This window comes from Cryptomeria japonica, chromosome 11 (assembly GCF_030272615.1).
Source record: "Cryptomeria japonica chromosome 11, Sugi_1.0, whole genome shotgun sequence".
Lineage (NCBI taxonomy): Eukaryota > Viridiplantae > Streptophyta > Pinopsida > Cupressales > Cupressaceae > Cryptomeria > Cryptomeria japonica.
In genome coordinates this window covers 201,095,110-201,121,441 of record NC_081415.1, presented here as the reverse complement: position 1 = coordinate 201,121,441, position 26,332 = coordinate 201,095,110, and the positions used below count along the sequence as shown (strand labels likewise).

General features: G+C 37.7%; 1 protein-coding gene across 1 annotated transcript in view; it reads left to right on the top strand.

The window, feature by feature from the left end:
- The window catches only part of LOC131041315 (uncharacterized), an 85,412-nt gene that overhangs the window by 23,903 nt on the left and 35,177 nt on the right, over positions 1–26,332 (top strand). The window contains exon 7 of the mRNA XM_057974358.2: positions 11,713–11,941. Within this exon, the coding sequence (XP_057830341.2) occupies positions 11,713–11,941 (229 nt within the window). The remainder of the gene's footprint in view (positions 1–11,712; positions 11,942–26,332) is intronic.

Genomic DNA, 26,332 nt, shown 5'->3' with positions numbered 1-26,332 from the left:
TTTTTCGTCTACTACTGATTCACACCCCCCTCTCAGTAGTAGGTACGTGTTCTACAACATATACCTTTCTTCTTGCCTAGTTTTCTCTCAATCAACATATAGAATGCTAGAAAGGACTATTAGAAGGCTTTTTTGTTGTAAACAATGATGAAAGAAGGGAATCCCTTTGGTAGAATGGGATGGCTACAATCTTCCGATGGATCAGCGTGGGCCTGAAATTTCTGATATCAGAGTGCAATAGATGCTTTTGGTAAGTGGTTTATTATAGCAATTAAGGGTTGGAGCTTGCATAGTAGCTTTGCCTGTGAAAAACCCATGGTTAACCCTTAGTAATTGTGGCCTGGGTCTGGGGTTGTGCCAGTTTGAATCAACAGGCTGTATGTTTCACCAATTTGGGTTTTTATAAGAAAAACCCAGGAAAAAACTGTGGGTTATTCAATAACCCAGGAAAACTTTTGTTGGTTTCAAAAAGACCTGTTCCCTTTGTGTTCAAATCCTGATATTTTCAATTACATCTCATTTTTTCATTTATACCCTGGGTTTTGAAAATTGATTGAGAATTTGAGGGTAATTGACAACATTAAACAAATTCTTTCTTATGTTTGTTTCTTTTTCTGTGCACTATATTTGGCATGGAATAATTATAATTGTTTCCTTTTCTGTATTTTTATTAATATTTCAACGTTTTTTAATTTGCTGGGTTTTTCTTGTTTAAACCCAAGTAATTGAATTCCATTTACACTTTCGGTTTGCAGATTCAATGCCATGTAAATGGAATGTTACCATGGTCAGAGGTATATAACAGATCCCATTGTCTCAGGAGTCAGGTAGTAAGTGATGGACCAGCCTTGTTGGACAGAGTGCCTGAAAGATAGAAACTGTAGGCCTATGGAACCAAATGACAAAGGAATCTTGGAGTAACAGACTTGCTCTGAATATGAGATAACCCCCTCAATGGTTTGTTGATGTTCCATTGGTAGATAGAAGGTTATGAGATGTTGCAGCAAGATTGTATTTGCATTGAACTTGTGTAGATATGAATAGAAGGCTTGCAAAGAGTGATCGAAAGCAAAAGCTAATAATGTTGAGTTTGTTTGGACAGTTGATTATATAGTCAATTTACCATCTTAAGTTTATACAAAAAAAAGTCAGGGATTCAGAGCTCAATGATAAGCTGGCCCATGAGTTTGAAAGTGTAGCTGAGATGAAGTTCAAAGCTCTGACTATGGTAAGTATGAATCTTGTGTGTCAGAATTAACATAAGCTTAGAAGATGAAGTATTGACCTCTTGAAGTGTGGTTGGTTGTAGATACGATCAACCTCTATAAACATAGAGTCCTAGCACAATGGGTGACCAAGATCATGCCGAGGCGGAGGAAGTATTGCCATACCCTGTATATGTAATTCATTGATTATAAATAGAGGGCACTCCTGCAAAAGGGGTGGAATCACTGGCATGATAAACAAGTTTGAAGAATGAATATCTTCATCATATATTCCCCCACCTCGTCGTCATATGTTAGTCATGCTTCCATTTTTGGCCATACTTCCATCATTGATTGTGCTTCCAGTTGTTGACTTTACTTCCATAGTTGAACACAATTTCTTTGAACCGTATAATATGCATATTGTTGTTAACCATAGAAAACTTATCATATGCCCATCTGTTTCTACAGTATGGCTTGCTGCAGTACATTATGCTGCCATATGATCTGCATCAGTACAGTTTGCCACCATACTGTCTGCAACAGTATGGAATGCTTCCTTGTAATTTGCACTGGTACAGTATGCTGTTGTATGGTCTGCAAGATATTGTGATTTTATGCTTTCATACAGTCGGCAGCAATATGATATGCCACTATACAATTTTCAACAATACAATATGATGCTGTATGCTTTGCAGTGTACACTGCTGCTGTAGGGTCAATCACAATTGGTAACATATAAAGTCAAGAAGTGTCTGTTCGTCAACTGAAATGCATATTCTTCTCTTTTATGTTGCTAACCCTACAGTATGACCATGTAAGTGCTTGCTTTGCTCCTACAGAAATTCACAGGTGCCTGTACCATATTATTGTCAGTTAGGTTTGGAAAAGGAAATGCCAGTTGCATAGATGGAGGAAACTGATTATTGTGTACAAAGAAATACAGCCAAATCATTATACAAATTGAATTACAGGATTTATCTTTCAATCTCACTTTTGTCAGAGGTAGGTCAAATACCCTAAATTTCAGAAATTACAATATTTAAATATTTGGTTTAAGAAATTAGTTGGAGAAATTTAAAAAGAAAATCAGTCTAGGAAGGATATTTGTTGTGAATTTCATCTTTTTCTTTGTAAGGTGTATCTTGAAGTTTTCAGCAGCACTTCATCTAGGAATGCTTTCTTTCTTATCTCCCGCATCTCATTATTTTGCATTTTTTATCTGGGTTGTGTTGGAAGCATAGATGGAACACTCGGAGAGTTTTTGAAACTCGCTGAGTTTTTGAGCTCTGCGAGCTTTTATGACTTTAACTCGCAGCAAAAACTCGGCTAGACTAAAAAAAGAGGCCCAAACATGTCAAAAAATTATCAATTTTTGTTTTTTCAGGTTAGTTTCATTCTCTTCATCAGAATATACACATGAAATATAACATTTAAGCATAAGTGGCATTTCAATATGTCTTTTTCCTTTCTTATACTTTATAACACCCGACATCTATCTAAAATAATAAAAGTATTTTTGGCCTTGCGGGGCGCTGCCCCTTGACCCTGCAAGGGGCGATGCCCCTTGACCCCAACTTGGGGGCGCTGCCCCCAAACCCCCGTCAAAAAATATAGGGGGAAACCGTGTTGATGGAAGTAGGAAAAATTAAACTTCCGAGTCTGATTAGGCTCCATATAACAACATAATTAGCATTGAAGAGATCTTGGTATTATACATTTTAGAGTTGAAAGTTTGAAACAATGAGTATGAATGATGAAATTTCAAATATTGCGCGTTTGTAGATCTCCACCAAGATCTAGACCTATCTCTCTACCCCTCTTTTTCTCACCCTCAGACCCTGGCGAGGGGTGCTACTTTCAACCTAATTTTAATTTGCAGATGCTTGGTGGCAAAGTTGGGGTGGAAATACCCCAAATCTCAAAAACTTTGCCCTCAGAATCTTATGTCAACCTTGTAGTTCATCCAGCTGTGAGCACAATTAGAGCTTGTTTGAAGCCATTGACACAAAGAAGAGGAGGGAGCTAGCTCAAAAACACCTCAATGACCTTATCTTTGTGCAATATAATCTTCGATTGTGCGTAAGGAAGGTAGAGGAAGTAGCAGGTGGTCCACTTGACTTGGATGATATAGATCCTTACAGTGATTGGACATCATAGGAGCAGCCTCCGTTGTTTTCTGAGGATGACAACACTGATTTGGAGAGGCAAGCTGTGGAGGAGGAGGGGGGTGGATTTGGTTTCACGCTGAATGACATTGAGGAGGAAGAGGATGAGGATGAGGAGTCATTGCCAGTGCCACAAGCAGGTGGAGACATAGTTTCATCTAGGATGGAGGATGAGCCAGCCATATCGAGCGAGGAGGCACAATCACGCCCACTGCAGACTTCTAGGATTAGACCCTCTAGTTTTACCTCTCCTCTAGTTTTAGCTAGAGCTGGGAAGAGGAAGTTGTAATTGTAATTTGTAATGATGTATTTACTTTTGGTTTTACAAAAACTATTTACTATTTTGCTTCCAGCCATCAGCATTCCTCATGAGGATGTGATTTTGTAGACACTTTGCATTTAAATATATCTAGAATCAGTTTGTTTCTTTTCTGTTATCATTTATTGACTCATTGGATGCATCTTCTCATTAAATTTTGCAAGAAAAATGCATTTTTTATTAAAATTAAGCGTGTTTTTACGTTGCCGAGTTTTTCCGAGTTTTTCTCGAGTTTTTGCCGAGTTTTTTTCTTAGGGGCTTGGTGAGTCGAGCCGAGTTGCGAGTAGTCCAAATATGGTTGGAAGGACACTAACTTGTTTAGAAGAGTGATTGTGTTAAGTGTTGTTATTAGCATATAAGAAAATAAATATTATTGTAGTTGACTTCGTTAAATTGTTGATTAATTATTAGTGTAGGTGTTGTTCAAATAGTAATTTTCAGCAGTTAGACTAGCCATTGTGTCTTAATTGATGGTCCTTAAAATAGCATATCCAATATCATGGGTAGGGCTGTTGAATTTGTTACAGGTCCTCCTTGTACTAGCAAGTATTGTAATAAACATTACTTATGCAATATAAACATTATTTATTCATATTGTATTATTTGTATATTGTTCGTTCTTATTGTATGTGATTCCAATTATTCTTCAGTTCTGTAACTTGTAGTTCGATATCATAGAATTTATAGTGTATAAGATTTAAAAATTGGTAGAGAATTTGGACACGGACAATGGATGAATATATGACTGCTCTGGTGCCTTAGTAAAACCAAGTGAATAATCAAAATTAAGGGATAAATGATATAATCTAATTGCAAGGACGATGCAAAATTCTGTATACCAAAGTACAAAATCTGAAATGATAATTTGTTATCCAGTATTTTACAAAGGAGACGAGGGCTCCTTAAATAGAGATTACAAGAGGATCTTTCTATAACGGAAACAATTGAGAATAGAATCACGAAAGAAAACATTCTAAATAAGAACTAACTACGAAAAGGAAAGATCCTAAACTAACGGAATGACCATTATAGAAACATTACAAAATTACTTTAATACCCTCCTTTAATGGTCATTCTACTAACTACCCTACAAAAAACATGACATAATTTGCAAGTCGTTTGGTCATGAATGCAAAAAAGGCTGTTCCCTTCTCTTCAAAATGCTCTGCGACATGAGCCTACTATTGGGACCTTCCCTGGTTCTCCCAAACTTTTGGATATGACCAAGTTTACCACAATCATTCCAACATGATGTTGGGTAACAAAGCTATCAACTTCTCAAAAATTTTTGTTGATAAAAAATTCGGCAAAATTTGAAAACACGATTTTGTGGAAAAATCATCAAACCCTCGATGCGATGCTGAAATCACACACGATTTTTTGAAAAAATCGGCAAAAACCTTCATTTTGTGAAAACACGGTAAAACATGAAAAAATCATGCAAAACCCTTACCTGATTTTTTTTGGAAATAATCATACAAAACCCTTCCATAATTTTTTGTGGAAAAAATCAGAAAACCCATGGAAATATTTGCACAACAAATCACCAGACATAACGTGGCAATAGGAACATCCACAATTTTTTTATGAAAAAACCACTATGATTTTTTTTCAACTCAGAAAACCCCCCAAAAAAACAGCAACACCCTTCTTGATTCTTGCAAAACACTCCAAAAGCATGAAGTCTTCGCGTGCTAGAACCCTAGCCACAAAAAATAGAAAACCCATGATTTTTATCAAAAAATTGTTCAAAAACTTTGCTGGTAAAAACCCTCAATCTCCAACCCAAAAAAACCATGAATTTTATTCTATAAAAAATTCGCCAAAAAATATGAATTTTGTTTTAAAAACACCAATCAATAAACTTTTAGAGATTTCCTCGAAATTTCTTGGTCCCCGAATTTTTACTCAAAAAATTCGCCAAAAAAGGATCCATGCTCTGATACCATGAAATGATAATTTGTTATTTGGTATTTTACAAAGGAGAGGAAGGCTTCTTACATAGAGATTACAAGAGGATCTTTCCATAATGGAAATGATCGAGAATAGAAACACGAAAGAAAACATTCTAAATAAAAACTAACCACGAAAAGGAAAGATCCTAAACTAACTGAATGACCATATAGAAACATTACATAATTACTTTAATAAAATCTGAGTTTTTCAACAATGCACTTGGCCAATTTTTCTATTGAAGAAGTCAATTAAAATGAAGCATGAAGAGAATTAAGATATTTGCTGTGGCATGTGATTTGGCTCATCAAGGAAAATGTTGATAAATAGAAATTGGTGTGTCTTAGTTCTTTTTACTCAGTAGAATGACGTCTTAAAAAATGTTCAAAGCTTGTCTCTAATATCTTTGCTTCTCAAAAGCAAATTTTCTTATTGATTGTTGTAAGCTGTAAAGATGTATGCTATTTTCAGAGGATAGGCTTTCTCACATACCCTTGTCTCATGCAAGGACTGAACATACTCAATTATATTTTTTTCTGATATAATATACTTTGACTTCTCAATGTTCTCATTGAAAAAGGAATTATTGTGTTTTTAAGATTGAACAGTCATGATACCAAGCATGAAAATTGCCTTTTTAAGTCAAGAAGGCTATCAGAATTATATGGTTTCTTTGGGAGTTGCTTTTAAGGTTGAACTTGCTCAAGTGAAGGGTCTGGTGCTTGAGAGCTAAGTCACAAGGTTCGAATTCGAATTCGAATTCGACTACCATGAAATTTGGATAAAGGGAAAAATTCGAAAAAAATTTCGGATAAAATTCGCCTTCTATAATTTTGTTTATTTTTAAATATATGTATACTTCTAACAAATTATCAGAATAGCAACCCTTGTTGGAGAAAATCCGAGAGCGACCCAGCAGTTGCAGACACCCATGACCCGATAGATACAAAGCATATACAAAGAATACCCACGACCAGCTGAGTTGTGTTTAGAGGCGGATAGCAGTGCTTTATAGAGGAAATTCGATTAAATTCGATTTTTTTTAGAGAAGTTTGAAATTCGATTAAATTTGAACCTCATCCATGAAAATCGCCATATCCTGTGACTTAGCTTGAGAGCATTGGAGTTATCAATGGAAGTAGAGACTGGCTTAATTAAAGTAGTGTTGTGACCAGAGAAACGAGACTCGCCTGAAATCGCCCAAACTCGGCGAGTCCGAGTCCGAGTCAGGCCAAACGAGTCCCAGGGGCTCGGACTCGGACTCGGCCGAGTCTGGAGAGTAAACTCGCCAGACTCGCCGAGTTGGTGATTTTGGCTCAAAATCGCCAGACTCGGCGAGTCCTGAGCCCTAGACTCGGCTACTGGCTAGGTTAATAAAATGACAAAAAAAAAACATTTTAAAAAGTTTTTTTAAAAAGTAATAAGTTTTTTTGAAAGGGCGAAATTTGACATTTTGGTCTCTCCGTCAGGATTATTTTATGGAATATAACATTTAAGTATACTTTAAGTTATATTCCATATATACTGTCAGGATGTTTGAGAGTGGTTTCGGGCCTCAAGGAGTTATATTGCAAAATCTAGTTTTTGGAGGATTCTTCAATTTTCCAGACTTAGTCAAATTTCAGGATCAGGACATTCCAGACTTAGCCAAATTTCAGGGCATTTGAAGATCAGGATGACATTCCAGACTTTGTCACTCACCAACTTGACCTAGCTTGGACCTTCAAGAATGATACTCACTCACCAAGCAAGACCCAATTAGCAACAAGAGCAAAACCAGGCCCTAAGGAAGACTCTCAAAGAAACCCTAATTCAGACTTGTAATAAGTTTTTTTGGCCTCGCGGGGCGCTGCCCCTCGACCTCGCCCTGTATCGCGATAGGGAGCGCGCAAGGGGCGCTGCCCCTTGACCCCACCTTGGGGGCGCTGCCCCCAAACCCCCGTCGAAAAATATGGGGGAAACTGCGTCGATAGAAGTAGAGAAAATTTAACCTATGAGTCTGACATTGATTGGATCGACCAGGTAGATATAGAGGTTGAGACTGTAGCCATGGCAGAGGAGGAGCGGAGAGCACGAGCACAGACAGGAGATTCAGAGGCAGATAGTGACACGGATGTTCCTGATGTTGGTGAGCATGGCATGGTGTCGCGGGGAGCGGCTATGGCAGTCGAATCATCTAGGACCTACCTTAGACACCTTCGCAGGGGGCTGGAGCCGGAGGGTGCAGGCTCCTCTGAGCCATAGACTTGTAGTTGTATTTACCTTTGGTATTTGTATGAAACATCTGATGATGATCATATGATGACATGGATTTTTTATTCCATGAGTTTTGTAATATTGTATACATTTGACAATATTTATATATCTATGTTTGTTATTTTCTTCAGCTACAATTTGCGTTTATGCTTATGTGATTGATGTATACTTGTGTATGTAATCAAATGAACCGAGTTTGATGATGTTATTGTGTCTTTAAGGTGTATTCAATAAAGGGTGTCTGAAACAAGTTTTAAATATTTAAAAATCTCTAAATTTCTTGAGTTTTTCACTATCCCGAGTCCAGACGAGTCTGGAGCCGAGTCTGACGCCGAGTCCCGAGTCCGAGTCCGAGTTGGCCTTGCCGAGTCCGAGCCGAGTCCGAGTCTCGTTTCTTTGGTTGTGTCGTTTTCACACATCGCCCCATTGCAAATGGGGACCCATGTTTTTTGCTTTTTAGGGTTTGTTTTTGGGTCTTTTAGGGTTTTGTTAGTTAGCCTTTGCATTTTGAGTGCTGTCGGGGAGATCAATAGGATAGCAAGTCCGGCTTGAGTGATGTCCTGATCCTAAAATTTGGCTGAGTCTGGAATGTCCTGATCCTGAAATTTGACTAAGTCTGGAAACTGAAAAACCTCAAAAAACTAGATTTTGCAATATAACTTTTGGAGGTCTGAAACCTCAAAAAACTAGATTTTGAACGTCAAGGATGAGGTTTTGAACGTAAAAAATGAAGGATGGAGGACAAAAATGCACTAGGCGCTCCTGTCCCTCTCCAAGGGACCAGAGCGAAGTTATCAAAATTCATTATTTTTTGCCTTATTTTAGCAAATCGCACTAGATGCCAAGTTCGCCAAAAAAACTTCGAAATATTTTTTAAAAATTCTAATTAAATTGGCATTTAATGAAAATCGCATAGCATTTAATAATTAATTTTGAGCCTTGGAAAATCGTTTTTTTTAAATTAATCGAGGCATTTTGAAATTAATTATTATTAAATTAAAATTTAAAAAGAAGAGCGCTTGAGGTATCATTTTTTTTTATTGCTTAATTAAGTCGGCCTTCTCCTTTTATTAATCTTTGTTTATTTTTTCCACCAAGTCGGCCTATGGAGAGATGTAGAAGGTGAGCACTCTATATATTGGAGGTGTTGTTTCACAATTCAAATCATTCAATCATCCTTTCAAGTGCGAAATTGGAGAGCAATTTGAGGAGCGAAATCCAGAGGAGTGGAGCGAATTTCTACTAAGTGTGGAGAAGCTAGTGGAGGGCGAAATTCATCTTGAAGGCTATTGGAGAGGCGTATTTCTTGCTAGTTTGGAGGATAATTTCCAGATTTTTGAAGCATTTGAAGGCGAATTTCCAGATTTTTGAAGAGGAAGGTGGAGTTCTTTTCCAAGCTAAAGGAGGTGCATTTTATCCAAGGGAGAGCTTTGATCTACACTTTGCCTAGCAAAATTTATCTATTTTTACATCATTTCTTAGAGTTTAAAACTCAAGAGGAGGTATGGCAAAATCATCTTGATACCCTTATTCAAGGTTTGATTTTTTGGACATTTTTTGGAAAAATCTAAGTATTACATGGTTAATTAGGAAATGATAACTCAAGATTTATCATGAAGTTTCCTAATTAAAATCTTGAATCTTCCTTTTAAAGTTTAATTTTTAGATTTCAAGATATATTACTAATTTTGAAATGTTGTGTAGGTATCAAGATGGCGACTCCAAGCTCGAAAGATCTACAAGTCGGAAGACTCTCCTCAAGGAAAATCAAGCCAGATCAAGGACGATCAAGCAAGGACAAGGACGACCTTCTTCGATCCAGCCTAGCATCGACAAGGACGGCCTTCTTTGGACTAATGTCATCAAGGGCGACCTCTTCCAATCCAGCATTCCAAGGCGAGGTACATCATCATCCTGCCAATCAAGGACACAAGGAGTTAGAGCAAGGGTTCGTTGAAGAAGCAGATAGTTCCAGATGAATTAATTAAAGCTAGCTTCTCGACAACATCAAGTTGAATATCTACCAAGTTACAAGTGTCAGACGAGGTGGCATCTTAGTCATCACTTCTCCAGTCGGATTGGTCCACCTCAGCATTTCCAGATTCAATGTACCTAACTCATGGAAGGTGGCACAAACTCCGATGTACCTACCCCAGCTATCCATTGGTGGAATTTTCTAGAGAGGACATGTGTCCAAGCAATACAATTTTATCATTGGTCAAGCATTAAATGTTATGTAATGGTTGTAACAAACCCTAATTAGGGTTTTCATTGTTGAATCTTGGCCATTGATCTCGAATTGATCTAAGCCATCGAATTGTATTGAAGGCACTATATAAGCCCTGAGATTTCATTTTGTAAAGGCAATTTTAGCAATAGTTAGAATAGTTAGAATATAGTTGGAAGCAGTTAGAAGACAGATAGAGAGTAGTTAGAAGGTGATTAGCTAGTTGATAGAATAGCAATTAGAGTAGAGTAGAGAGAGAAGGCAAAGATTGTTGCCAAGATGTTGTTGTAAAAGACTTGTAACTTCATTGAAGAAATGGTGAAATTTATGGGTCGATTCGACAATTTGCATGGTCTTTATACTTCTCATATTTGATTTCATGTTAGTAGATGAGTGGAAGAAATGTGCTTGATTGATGGTGGAATTCGTATATCCATACTACTAGCAGTTTGTTGATTGCAAACTTGCCTTGTGTAGTCAACTGGAATCATTCAGCTTAAGCTTAACTTCAATTGTCGCTTCTTCATTGATATGCATCAACCTGATGGTGTCTATGCCTGCAGTGATGATTTGAACATCATAAAGCTTTCCTTCGAAGATCGCACTAACCTTGTGGAGATGTTCCTGCGATGTCAAAACAAGACTTAGTTAGAATTTCATCAAAGATCATCCATTGTTCTTACATTCTTAGTGTTAGGATTAGATCCTTTCCTCGCCCTCATCTTTTTTTCCTTTTTTTTCAAGTCTAAGCTAGTAAGAGCCTGTGTTCCAGCAATATTCAAAGCAGATCAGACGTTCAAGCATCAAGTGTAAGTCCCCTTGTGATTCCAGCAAATCACATCATACCACAGAGAGCTTATCCACACGTAGAGACCCTACATACAAGAACCTTGAAGTCATCCTGATTGATCCTTTTCGCGACATCTTCAGCATTCGGAGGCTTTACTCAAGAGAGGATAAGGTACCTAGGTATTTTATTTTGTGTTTGATAGTGTACAAAATACACGTCAACAAGTAGCAAGGCTGAATGCTATTTCTATTTTTGGTTCAATGCAAGCTCAATTTGTACTTAAAAATACAAAATGTCTATTTTCTTAGGTGGACTACCTAGTGCCATTTGAATCTTTTAATTCTTTCTTCTGCTTATGGTAATTGAAATTAACCAGTTTGATTTGCAGAAAATATGAGCAACATTTGCTTGTATATTTTGAATCACAAACAAAGCACTTATCTGTTTATATGATATTTATCAGAATTAGCATCTACGGTAACCCACTTCTAATATGGAAATTGGTCACAGAACTTGGCAGTTCTTTCTATTGTAGTTTGTTTTATGTGGTGCCTTGTAATCATGTTTTTCTTCTATTTATATCAAGATTTTGTTATCTTGCAGCCTTACTTCCTTGAAGTGACTTATTTTCACTATGAATCCATAATTCTTGATTCATTGTATATATTATAGACATTTATATTTATTACCAGTTCCTGTAAGTTTTTTTTCACTTTTTTCTTTATAGTCTTGTAGTGCCATATTGCCTTGTATGCTGATTGCCTAACTTGAATGTATTTTATTATTATATTCAGGGCATCACAGTTGGTATTGAAGGCTCATAAGGAGGCTGTGAATTCTTTGAGTGGAAATGGGACGTCCAAATTGGGAACAGTAGCAGCTGTTGTTGCTGCTGCTAATTCAACTGCAAGAGAGTCTGCAAAAGAGATATCAGCAGCAATGCAGATTTCTATGAAGGCAGCACTGGGTGCTGTCACAAAGCAACCAAACAATGGTTATATGGATGATATGACAGTAATGAAGGTAGGTACTAGGTAATACTTATTTTGACATGTCCAAAGTTGACTCTGAACATTTATTTTGCTATTTAATTATCCTCCTGGTACTCTTTTAAAAGTCATTTTTCCCTGAGAACTTTTGCTGACTCATAAAATTCTGCCTGATCATGGGCCATGGGAGCTGTATTCTTATTTTAATTTTTGTCACTTGTTGAACGATTATCTGCTGCAACATCCTTAGTGCTTCAGCTATTTACTTTTTTTGCTTTTTGGCCCCTCACAACCAATCCGCAAGAGAGCTTTTCTAGGACATGCAATGTACGGGCATCCATAAAAGGCACAATCATAAAGAGAGATCTGATACTCCATGAAGTTAACTTGCATCCATAAAAGGAAAAACAATACCCAAAAATGAAATTATAAGATCAATCAAAATGCACTACCAAAAGACAGATTGCATCTGCCCATGTATACAACAATGGATGAACTACTCATCTGAAGTAAATTGTATTGAATAGGAAAAGTAAACGGATACACAAAATAGGAAGAAAAACCCCTATATATGAAAGGAGGAAAGTACGAAGCCCTAATCATTCAATCGATATTGGGCCCATGTCAAGTAAGTCGCCTTTTTACATGATAAAATATAACACTCCAAAGGACTTGGGACTATAATGTAACTTAACAAAATTTGAGTGTTTTTATTATTAAATATGGGCTTTATAGGAAAATAAATTAATAACACATTGTTTTTTTTGATTTGCAAGATGCTGTCTAAGGGACAGCTCCCTTTATATTAAACCATAAGAAAAAGATACAGAGCCTCATGGTGGAGGGCTGGTGGGGCTGCAAAGTCAAATCTCCACATTACATTAATCCTTATCAGGCAGATCATCAGACTTATAATCACCTTGGGAGTTATCGTGCATCATATACAAAATACCTCTGATAAGTTCGTTGACCCTGTTTATTTGTTTATGACAGAGCAGTGTTGGGTTGCTATGCAGAAAGTTCTGTAGCTCCTCCATGTGCATTAGATGGGGCGTGTTTTATGCAGTTGAAGGGCCTCCTGCATCAAACTGTTTTCTTTTAGTGCCTATATAAGGAAGATTCCATCCAGATCTCTTGACTCATTGTAGATGTTATGGCCTCTCACTGCCTCAAGGACTGCTGCACGAAAGATCTTGTGAACATATTTTGCATTCACTAGCTTAGCCCACATTTGCCTTCCCAGAAAGTCTATGAAGTGCTCCAGAAAAGTTTTCAGAATTTCATTGTCATGTTCATGCCTAGCCTCCAGAAAATGGGCACCAATAACAGCCACGATTCTGCTTTCTGCATGGTTGGGACTCGGAAGCAATGCAAAAGAGATGATTCAGCTGTACCAAGAGGGACACATCCTTGCATTAGCAGATGCAATCTTTCAGAAGGGAAAAATCAGCAGAAGAGCTCCATGAATGGTGCAGATTGGATTCAAGCTTGGATAAGTCGAAAAGACAGGAGGTGTAAATACACAGAGGGCAATCCAAGATCAAGCAGGAGAGATTCTCCCTAAGTTTGCATCAGCTAGTGCTATATATAGGGAATTGGAATGCAGAAAACACCAGCATACCAATCGGACACAACAGATAATTGGGGCAAAGATCAATGATATAATACATGATTCTGTCACCTATCTAAATGATTAATAGATTTTGGAGCCCTAGCTAGTTTGTGAAGAATATCTTCAAACAAGGTGGGTTTCAAATAATGCATGCTAGCAACCATTTGTATCCTTGTTTTTGTAGGGCAGAGTGATCCCTTAGAAATCTCTGAACTTGCTTCACCATGCTTACATACCTGAAGTTTGACTGTGATAGCTTCTCCCATAGACTGTCCAGTGGGTCAGATCATTTTTTTTTAGCTTCTCCCATAGGCTGCCAAGTAGATCAGATAATTTTTTAAAAGTTTTTTCACATATAAAATTTTCATTTGTTTTCCATAGACCACTTCATGCAATTCTTAAGATTTGATTTCTTACATTCTTTGTTCTTGTAAAGTGACTTGTGACAATATTTGCATTTTATGACTGGAAGGTTGTTTTATTTTTCCTTTAGACTGATCATGATTGGAGCCTGCTAAGTTATCAATTAACAAGGCATTTTTTCCTTCTTTCTTCCTGAGTGTGCTCCATACATGATTGCAAGCAGATTAGTACAAGAAATGATACATAAATTATCCCTCCTAAGATAGAATATTGTGGAAGCAATGGACTATTTAAAACTGGCAGGGAAATTAAAAAGCAAATAAATTTGAAAAAGAAAGTCTTTTAAGTTTAGAATTTGGTGTGGAGGAAATGAGTACAAGAGATCCATGCGTGGCTCCTAATTGGGTGACAAAGCCAAGCATCTAATCTTAAGTATATATGAGTAAACCTTGTGCCTATTAGCATAATTTGACTAAAGAATTATACAGAAGCTTGGGTTACATGAAACTCCTATAAGGTCTGCTGTGTAATTGTTTTAAATTGCAATCCAAATATACTATAATACTTCATAAATCAAGTGAATCCTGGGGCAATATTGCATTTTCCATATATTGCGCTAAAAGGACTCCTTGAGAGAAGTCAAAGACTTCAAAACTTCTTTCTAAGTAAATAATTACATGCAATAATAATACCAGTAAATTTGGCATCAGAGATGACATTGATCTCTTGAAACCTATGGTAAGAACCATGGAGACACCAGATTAATGAAATGTTTATGCAATTGGAGTCCTCAAATCTTTACAATATACAAATACATAACCGAAGACTAACACAAATATTTGCAACCCTAGTATTCACTTTAAACACACCAAATAAATTCTCACAGCGATCCCAAATCCACCAACACTATCATATCTTAGAATTCAATATATATAGCATTCATCTCACCAATGAGTTCCAAGGAATTAGATGTACATGGAAGAACAAGTCAGTAAAAGCCCCATTACACTCAGCACACAATCGTGGATATTAAGAATTGCACTTGCAAGAATGGAAATCCTTCTTGGATCAGCTTCAGAGTACATAGGAGCAAGGGAGAAAATTTCCCACCTTAATGCAAGTGATCAACAAATTCAATTCACAGGATTGCTGTGATACCATCTAGTGCATTTGTCTTCATATATAACAACTGTATTTTATCTCATGCAGCCCTATAGCAGGTTGCAGCAATAGTTCCATGCTCATAAATAAAATGGAGCCCTAAGGATTGCAAGAGGACAACCAACATATCCTCAGTTAATGAAATACGTGCCTTTAAGGAATGAGGTATGGTCACAAGACTTAGCTCTTAACTGCCCTGCACTAAGTAATATGTCACTTCACATCTGCAGCAGCAAAAATATCTCCTCCTTCCATAAATTGGAACTAAGGAAAAGTTCAAGGGCCATAAATGCAGGGCATGCAGAGATAATGCTATGTAGTTTGAGTTGTAGCAAGAGACCTCCTCCCTATGCAGTCTTGACTAACAGAAGAGAGAAGTTCACACATGGCAAAATAAGGTCCAGGAGGATCTGCACACACTAGCACACCTGCAATGTCTTTTTTGGCACCATAAGACTCCAACAAAGTCATTTATGCTCCCAAGAATCAATGAAATGCACCAAGGGTTGTTACTTCTCTATTGCTGCCCTTGACTGTGCAAGAAAACCATAGAATTTGGGTGTTTAGGGCATGACTCTACGTGCATGTGCAAAGCCCAATGATCAATAACAAGTCTTACCAAGGCAGGGGATTACTCACTAGGCACAAGCACACAACCACTGGTTTCAACAAAAAACTTATACCCTCACACCAACCATCATCCTATGCTCATGAGCAGAAAGCCTTTAAAACATGGTGTAAAGAGTTTGAATTTTTTTTTTAAATTCGGGGAAGATGAATGGTCCTTACACACTTGCTTGAAGATTGTGCAATTGGTGCATGACGACTAAAAGTAAGGTGCACGTTAGTAAATGAACTGTTGGGGTAATTTGGCTACCCTCAAATGGAAAAAAGCCATGCCACCCACATATGCTGCAAAGCACTAATCATGTTTACAAGTCCCCAGGCTTGCTATTGACATCACAAGAAGACACATGGACCAACACAAGAACACAAGTGGTTCATGTCAATCACCTAATGTCAAGTTGTCATTCAAGCACATGTGGACCACTAGGATATTGACACATAGAAGTCCATGCCACCTCATGCAAAGTAAGAAGTAGCGGCCATTGCAAAATTGAAAGTAAAGTTTGGTCTAAAATTTGGTCACCTTGTTTGGGTTCTACTGGAAGGCACAAGCAGATAAGAAAAACGGATGGAGGGTGCTTCATAAATTAGAGATGTGCACAAAATGTATAGCTGCTAGGCATGCTCTTTGCACTGGCAATGAGAAGGCAACATGTTGTGGGGTGATGTGGGCACATAAGTGAAAGGTGTTGGGTGGTAAGCAATGGCAAGGATAGGTTACTATGGTAAAAGGTGAAGGTAGATGAACGAGTTGGAGTAAATAGGTAATCACCTATTAATTAATTAATCATAAACTAATTAGTAGGCCCTTTTTACTTTATTCACTTAATCTAAACTTAGGAGTGCTTTTTATATTATTAGATTTGAGTCATGTTGTCTCATAGCATAGGATGAGGACACTTCTCATGATTTGATCTAAGCTAATTCTCATCTAGGGTTTCTTCCTTTTCAGAAGGATTTATTATTCATTTAATCATTCATTAAGGTTAATGCATCAATACGATTCTCATGTTGTTGAGTACATCAGTTTATTGATATCTCTTTGTGACATGTATTTTTCTTAAAGCGATTTCTAGGAGTTTGTAGGGTTCACTATCAACTCCAACATGGTATTTAGATCATCAGATTTGTAGCTTCCTATTCAAATTTTGAGAGGTCTAATGTTGAGCAAAATGGACCTTGCCATTGCATCTAGAACATCTGACAACCTAAGGATCGACTATTCATTTGCAATCCACAACCATGTCCACCCTGGCCATGGGACACTTCAACTAGCTCCAAGCACTAGTAGTTCGTTCTATTGGTACCCAGGTGTGAGATCCCTTTGCAGTCCTATTGAGGACCAGGTTCTATCAGTGCTTGCCCAACTCCCCTGCAACTAGCACCTAGTCCGCTATAGGATCAAGTGCTAGTTTTTAGCTTCCATTTCCTCTTGCAAGCCAAATTGGGTAAGTTTTATGAAATTGGGTATAATGTGAGTGTACGATCTCCATTTCTTGCAAACCATATATTGTTGGAAAGTTGGTTTTGAGCCTGATCTAATGGTGCTGATAATTTTTCTTGATTTTGTTGCTGGCGAGTTTTAGAGGCCTCTAAAGTCAGATCTTCTTGTTTCCACTCAAAGCTCCATTACTTTTGCCTCATATCTCGTTCTTTCACGATTCTCATGGCATTGGAAAGCTGATTGAATCAACTAGACAAATCTTAGACTTGTTTTTTCAAGAAATTTAGCAGGTACCTACTTCCATCAAATCTCAGGTTTTTCTTTTTGGTCACTTTCTTGGAAAACGTGCAAACAAAGATCATTTTTTTGGTCCAAGAGGTTATTTTATTGCATTGTGAGGGTCTATATTTTTGTTTCTGTTTAGTTTATGTACTTTTGCAATAAAAACACATGGATTCAACACACATGACTCCCCTCACACCATACAACTAGCATGGGTGCAAAAAAACAAATGGAGATACATCTAAAGAAACAAGTTTTGTACAGAGTGACCGTGGGCATAGAACTTGAACCAATTGGAGCTGTAGAGAAGAGAAAATGATTGAATAGATGCGATGAGACCTTTGGGACGTTATGCATGTCTCTGTCTCCTAATCCTTGTTTCATGTTGAGTCTTGCACTACACCCTATCAGATCTAGATTCAATTGGAGTCCTTGATGGGGAAGGAAGATACCTTGAGAAGATTTCAGGTGGAGAATGAATTTATTAGTTTTAATCCTTCAAATTTTGTCAACATCTAGTACTTCTTCACCAAACTCAAGTCTCTTAGATTGTAAATGATACAAAGTGGTATTGAGAAACAAGACTCTCAGTTGATGCATTCGATCCTTACCAAGCTTGGACTTGACTATTAAGGTTTTTTTTTTCCACTTTCCTTTGCTATTAAAGATGCATTGAGTGCTAGATTTACTATGCCTTCACTTGATAATTTTGCTACATCACTCACCAAGGGGTAGGCAAAGCTGGTATAGATGGGCACATTGGAGTCTTCCAAACCATAGGCTCTTATTACAACACAGGGAAAAGACCAGAAGACTTCAAATATCCAAGGCAAGAAATAAAATCAAAAGGATTTCAAGAACAATGAGCAAGCAAAGGAATCATACTCATAGGATACCTCTAACTCCTCTTCCTCTTCTAAGGGGGAATCATTTAAGGAGAGACCAAAATGTGCATATTGCAAAAAATCAGGACATGATGAGCACTAGTGTTATGCAAAGTAGATTGATGAGTTGAAACACCTTCTACAAAAGAATCATATTAAATTGCCTTCATCTATATCATCTGGTACATCATCTTCCTCCACATTAGCACTTGCACAATCTGGGTCAGCCAATATGGCACATGGAGTAGAGAAGATGAAAGGCTATGCACTCTTTGCATCCTCTAATTCTCAGTCCAACTGATGGCTTCTTGATTCAAAAGTCTCTCATCACATGGCTTCCTCTGTGGGTATGTTCTCTTCATATGAACTTTAAACATTACCACACATCCTAATTGGGGACAGCACTTATATGAGTGTTAGTGGGAAAGGATCTATAGATATTGATGATGGCACATTTCGTGATGTACTTTGTGTTCCTTTACTATTCTTCTATCTCCTTCCGTCTATCAAATTGCACATAGTTGGGCAAGGAAGACCATTGATTTCACTCTTGATTCAGTGCTTATTGTAGATTTGCAAAGTAGAGAGATCATAGTAGTACCATTGACTGGTTTACACCCATGCATCTAGAGTGGATCACATATCTAAGGAGATGTTTGGTCACTTGAACCTATGTATACTTCCATATACCTTGGTTCATGAGACTTGTGTTGAGCGTCCATCTCCTCTTGCATCTTCAAAGATTAGTTCAGTTTAGTAGGATGTTAGTTGTTTTTCAGTTTTAGCTTTGTGGGATGACTTATAGTCAGACATTGCAGCATTATTTGTTGAGCTACACATTGCAAATATTGGGGATATGATTGAGGATGTTCACTTCCTTGTTGATGACAGCTACAACCCACTTCATCCCTTATTCATTGCTTTTGGAGGTTCTTCTATAGGGATCTTTACAATTGTTTGGATTTGCTTCATTTGATTTGGCTTCTTTTGATTTAGACATTGGACATTGAGCAGTTTTCCAAAGCACTAATCAAGAGATCTCTTCACTTGAGGGAGTTTCCTCTACTTTCACTATTGGATTTGTTTCTTCCTAAGGGGAGGAACAATTTTTGCCAATTTTGGATCATCTTCATTGTTCATTGAGCATTCTCTTTTGGTATAGGATCTACTTTCTTATGGGGGGGGATTCATCGTCTCTTCTTTTCTCTCCTATGGGGGGATCTTGATTGTACTTACATGATCAAAGTAGTACTTGGGGGTGTAGAACACAGGTCTATTACTGAGAGGGGGGGAAAACTTTAAATTCTTATCCAATTAATCCTTAAACAACTTAAATTTTTAATAAGCTTCAATCTGAAAACTGAAAGGAGTGAAAAGAGATGCACAATAATGACAATACACAAGATTTACTTGGAAACCCAGAATGGGAAAAACCATGGTGAGAATGCTGCTAGGATCTACTGTCCTAATCCAGCCTCATGATTGAAACTTCTATTACAATGTTTAAGGGCACCAACCCTAAGGAGTCACCAAACCCCTATCTATAAGAGCACCAACCCTTTCAATCCAAAACCTTTGAGCACCAACTCAATAACCTTAGAGCACCAACTCCAGGAACAATACAGTTATAGAATATGTTTAATCATCACTTCAAGGATCAAAAATACAATTATACTTTGACAATCTGAAACATCAATACATCTTTGATTAGACAGAAGAGTAATGCACTGAAAAAGTAAGAAACCAGCCTGTATATTAAATGCCTCTGTATATTTGCAAGAATGACATACTGAAAACAAAATAGTCCAAACTGGAAATCAATGTCCCTGTATATCTGGAAGAATGATGTACTGAAACCAGAGAAAGACCTGTAAATGATACTCCTCAAAATACTGTCAATTGTCACAAGCAATAATCTGAAAATACTTCTGAAGTCTGAGGAAAGTTTGATATTATATATATACTTAACAAATCTGTTTACTGAAGAATGATAAATTCTGATCTTCACTACCAGCCTTCTCTGCCTGAGAACAATCTACTGACTTTATAATGAAAACAATAATCCACAGATTTGAAACTTCAAATCAGAAGCATAGAAAAGATGCACTGTAATGAGAGATTTTTAACCAGTACTTATTCCTCCAAAAATGTCTGAATTCAGAGAAAAACTTGCAATACCAATATACCTGAAAAGATACAAAATTGTTTGTCAAAGACAGACTTACTGCTGTTGATATCTTCGAATGCTCAAGACAGAATCACTGCTGTTCACCATTTCCAGCAAATAAGATCCTTTCCTATACGTTTTTACAAACTCCACTCACATCAACTCTGTAAACTCACAGTGAAGATTATAAATGCACAACTTTAAGCATTTCTCTTTTCTCGCAATGCATACCATACTCTTATTAAGACGTCAATACATCTCCTTTCCACAAAACCAACGTACATCTCAAGACATCGGGTTCCTCAAAATAAATAGAAGAGTCAAGTTTGTTGTATGTGGTTTGATGACAGTTATAGAATAGTTATAACTTAACAAACTTAACTAGCCCAATAAGAAGGTTTTCGAATTTCCTTTTCACATTTTAGTTTACAGTATAAACAAAATTCATAAACAAAGACCGTTTGAAGGTTAGAACCAACCTCAACCGCCTTCGACCAATAATAACGTCATGATAAAGAACATGATGTCTATATAATACAGACAATAATAAATTTGTTTGTAAGCAAGCTGAGTGTGCTGCCTCCTTGCTAGCCCAATAAGAGTCAACAAAGTCTTTATAACTTATGGCTGAGGATGTTGCTTGTCTGTCAGCCCGATAGGAATATGGTCCCATAGACTTTTTATTTTCTGAGTATGCTGCTTGTCTGCCAGCCCGGTAGGGGTATGGACATATATAAACTTTAGATTCAAGACAAATGTTCAACACATGTCCGGTGAGGAAATAGGAGTAGGAAGACCTTTTGTGAATGCTCCAGATATATATGAAAGACACAAGTTCCACTCCTTACGGAGGATGCAAATACCGACAGACTCCTTACGTTTTACAGAGAAGACAAAGGATGCAAATGCTGGCAAACCGTAAGTATATGCAAATGCTGACAAAGGATGCAAATGATGACATTCGTTATGCAACTTCGTTTGACATCAATGACAACTATGGCTAACAATGACTAACATGGGGGACATGTTGAGTCCTACATTCTTTTGTCACGTCCATGCATTTATTTCTTTTTTCTCTCTTTTGGAGATGAGTCTTTTACCATGAGGTTTTCTTCATTTCTTCGTTTATGAGAAATTTGTTTGTTTGTACATGGGTACCTCATTAGGCCTTGAAGTTGGGATCCATTTGTGCATCCATTATTGCATTCATCATTGAGTTTTTAGCTTCTCCCTAAGTTGATTTTAAAGGGGGGGTGTTGGAGTAAATAGGTAATCAGCTAATAATTAATTAATTATTAGGCCCCTTTTACTTTGATATGATTCTTGATTTTTGGATTCGATTTTGTAAAATATTTTTGAATCAATGTTTCGGATCACACTCCGTGATCCATCCTCAGGTTAGAGAGTTGAGAAACATAAAATGGTAAGTTGTAGACAAGAACCACATAAAAAGAAGAGGTGAGTAAGAAGGTGGCACCCTTATACTTTATTCATTTAAGCTAAAGTTAGGAGTTCTTTTTATATTATTAGATTGAGCTATTTTTAGGTCATGTTGTCTTGTAGCATAGGATGAGGACACTTGTCATAATCTAATCTTTATCTAATCCTCACCCATGGTTTGATTTAGGGTTTCATCTTTCTTTTCATAAAGATATAGCATTCATTGTAATCATTCATTCTGGTTTATTAGAATAATACCTTTAGTTATTTATTTAATGTTCAATATTGTAGAGTATTGTAAATATTAGATGTTTCTAATTTTGCTTATGTTGTTGATTGTTTCATAATGAAAACATCAATCTTGTAACTCTATAAATGATCGCTTGATCATTCATTTAATTCATTCAATTATTTACCAATTACCTGTGTAATATGGTATCAGAGCTTAGTCAAAAAAAATTTCGATTTTTTCTTTATAATTCTAAATTATTTTTGGTGAATTTGTTTTTCGATTTTTAAAACCCATCTAGGGTTTTCCCTTTTTTTTTTTCCTGGAGTGTGTGTGTGTGTGTGTGTTCGAGGGTTGAATTTGTGTTCATGGCTCAAGGGTCTATTCATGGCACCATTTTTCTGTGTTTTGCGCCATCCCTTCCCACGTGAAGTCTGTGTCTGCAAGTATTTTTGCAGGCTTTGTATTTTACCCTACAATTGCGACATCTGTACCTCATTTTCGTGCGTCCGAAATCACATCTGTGTGAGTTTTGCAACGCGATTCTGCAGATTTCAGCTTGCGATCTACATAAATTGCGTCTTCTTTCGCGTGTTTTTGGTGCCCTCATCTGTTCAAATCGTGAATTCAATAACCCAGGGCAGTGTCTTTTGCAGATTCTTCAACATTTGTTGCCGTCTAGGGTTTCTATCGAACCCTCAACATTTTTTTCTGTGGATAAGGTTTTTCGAAAATCCATTTTTAGATCAATATTTTTTTGGGTTTTTCAAATCCTCTTCTGGGTCTCTATTTGAATTTTTTGGGTCATTAGAAATCCGTACATTGGGATATGTGCCTGAAAATTCTTTATTCTATCTCGAAATTAGTGCAAGCTTTTTGCCTCAGTTTTGTTCTTTACGCGTCGTGTTTACACGAATTCACACGTTGACAATCTCCTGTCTTGATATTCATGCCATCATTTGGTTAACTAGCTTTGACCTCAATTTTTGTGATGGCGTCTCTGACGAATATTTTGCTCGAGGGGTGTCAGAAATTCAATGGCAGAAACTGCAATACTTGGAAGCAATGGATGTTCACTATTCTCGAGTATCGTGTTATTGATCAGTTGGTTCTTGGAAAAGCCACCCGTCCCTCTATAGCTGGTCCTAATTAGACAAATTTTGATGAATAAAATCGTGAAACTATCATGCTCATCAAGCTATTAGTGGCCAACGATCAGCTTCCTCAGATACCTACTGGCAAAGCAACTGTTGAGATATGAGAGCATCTCAAGACGCTACATGAGACATCTGATAAGAGTAGAGCCTTTTTTCTGAAAATTATGCTCTTCTCTATTGTCATGGATGAGCCAAAATCCCTTCACGAACATCTCAATCGGATCAAAGACATCTGTGATCAATTAGAAGCCATCGGTCATAATATGGAGGGGGACATTGTTGTTATCACTTTGAAGAGTTTACCGAAGTCCTATGAGCATTTTGTCGATACACTCAACATCACATCAACTGGTGTTGATTTGAAGTTTGCTGATCTTTGCACTAAACTTCTGCAGCAGGATTGGTGGAAGTAGCAGTTCGGCAGCAGGTTCGGCTCATCCTCTATAGAAAAAGCTTTTGCAGGCAAATCCTTTCATAAGGATAAAGGCAAATCTCAGTCTTCTCAACAAAAACCCTCTGCTCTGTCATTAGAAGGCTCGAAGAAGAAAAGTGTTCAGTGCAATTACTGCCATAAGTTTGGTCATATGAAACTTGAGTGCTGTAAACGCTTGGCTACACAGGCCAAGCAAAGTGGTTCACAGCCTAAAGCAAATGTAGCGGAGCACATTGAGCAGAGCGAGTCTGCCTTCTACACCTTCATGGCTAAAAGACTTGTAGACCATGTCAAGTCTTCTACCTGGTATATGGATTCACGTGCCTCACACCACTTTACTCATTGCCGGGATTGGTTCATTGACTTTCAGCCTTACCTAGATACAGTTATTTTTGGAGGCGAGGAAGAGTACATCATTGTCGGAAAGGGCAATGTGCAAATTTAGTCTAGAGGGAGGAAATTGATTTTTCTCAACGTGTACTATGTTCTAGGAATGGAACTCAACCTTCTCCCAGTTAGTCAAATTCTGAGACATTCTCCTTGACTTGACGTGACCTTCAATTCCCATCAGTGCAGTATCATTGATTGGGAGACTCAGTCTATTGTTGCTGTGGGTCTTGAGGATCATGGTCTATTCAGACTAGTTGATTCTGGTGATTCTTAGGAGCTTGCCATGGAAGCCAAGTGCTCCTCTGTTATTACACTTTGGTATCAACGTTATGGGAACTTAAATGTGCACTATCTTTCTTAGCTTGTTCGGGAAGATCTTATCATCGGATTGCCAGAGATCCAGACCCAAAACCTTGGAGTTTGCTTAGCATGTCGGGCTCAGAAGTAGCATCGGACTCCGTTTTTCAGATGGCGACTCTTGTAGAGCTTCTAAGGTACTACAATTGGTTCATGCTAATATTTGTGGACCTATGGCTACTCATGTTATTGGGTCCAAGTATTTTTTACTTTTTGTTGATGATTTTAGTAGAAAAATGTGGGTGTTTTTTCTTCATTAGAAATTAGAGTTGTTTGTTTTCTTTCAAAAGTTCAAAGCATTAGTAGAAAAAGAGTTTGGTCAACATATTGTTACTCTTCGGTTTGATAATGGGGGAGAATTTTGTTCTTTTGACTTATCCAATTTTTGTGAACAACATGGCATCAAGCACCAACTCACTACACCTTACACCCCTCAACAAAACAGTGTTGTTGAGCAGAGAAACCGCACGATTACCAAAATGGCCCAATCTATGCTTGAACACAAGAGTGTTCCAAAGAAGTTTTGGGCTGAAGCAGTTAAACTGCATTCTATCTTCTGAATCAATCTCCTACATTGACTGTGAAGAAGTCTCCGGAAGAGGCTTGGTTAGGCCGCAAGCCCAGAATCAGTTACCTGAAGGTTTTTGGCTCCATTGCTTTTGTTTGGATCCTTGATGCGAATCACGCCAAGTTGGATGCCAAGAGCCAAAAACTCATGCTCATCGGCTACAATGATAATCATAAAGCCTACCGACTGGTTGACATCGAGACAGATTGTCTCATCTTCAGTCGTGATGTGGTTTTTGATGAGGAACGAGGGCCATTTCATCTCTCTCCTCCAGTTGTGGATTCAAAGGATCAGCCTCTTAAGGCTCAAGACTTGGGCGCCCGTCTTCCATTAGGTCTTCTTGATGAGAGGGCTCCAACTGTTCATGTTCTTGCACCTACACTAGTTCCTTCTTCTACAGGATCACCTAGACACACAGCTGCACCACCTTGACTTTCCTCAGGATTCATCTGGTCTTCTGTTTGATGATCTTGATCTTGTTGCAACTCCCGCATCTAATGTTGGCACTTCTACTCTTCGGCCTAAATGGTGGTCTAAGACAATTGCTGATCTTCATGATGATGAGCTCATCGAGGGTAGAACTGCTCGAAAGAAGAGCAAACAGCTTGATAATGTCAATTTTGCTCTCATGGCTAACATTCACAGTGTGTATGAGCCTCAAACATACATAGAGGCAAAAGGGATACCTGAGTGGGAATAAGCTATGGCAACTGAGCAACATAGCTTGCTGAAAATAACATGGGTTCTATCAAATTTTCCTTCAGGGAAGAACCCCATTGGATGCAAATGGGGCTATAAGGTCAAATACAAGGTTGATGGTACTTTGGATAAGTACAAAGCTCGTCTCGTTGCCAAGAGCTTCTCTCAGCGCGAAGGGATTGATTATGAGGAGACCTTTGCTCCAACAACAAAGATGAGCACCATCAGATTAGTTCTAGCCATGGCAACTCAGTATGGTTGGAAGGTCCATCAGATAGACGTCAAGAGTGCCTTCCTGAATAGTGAGTTACAGAAAGAGGTCTACATGATGCAACCTCTTGGATTCAAGGTTGCTGGAAAAGAACACTAAGTGCTCAAATTGGTGAAAGCACTCTATGGCCTGAAACAAGCTCCTCGGGCTTGGTACTTGAAATTGACAATTACCTTACAGATCAGGGTTTCTTGAGGAGTCCTATCTCAAATCTATATGTCAAGGCTACTGGTAGTGATATCATCCTTCTGGTTATATATGTTGATGATCTAATCATTACTGACAGTTCGACATCTTTGATTCAGGTAATCAAGCAAAATTTATGCTAGTCTTTTGACATG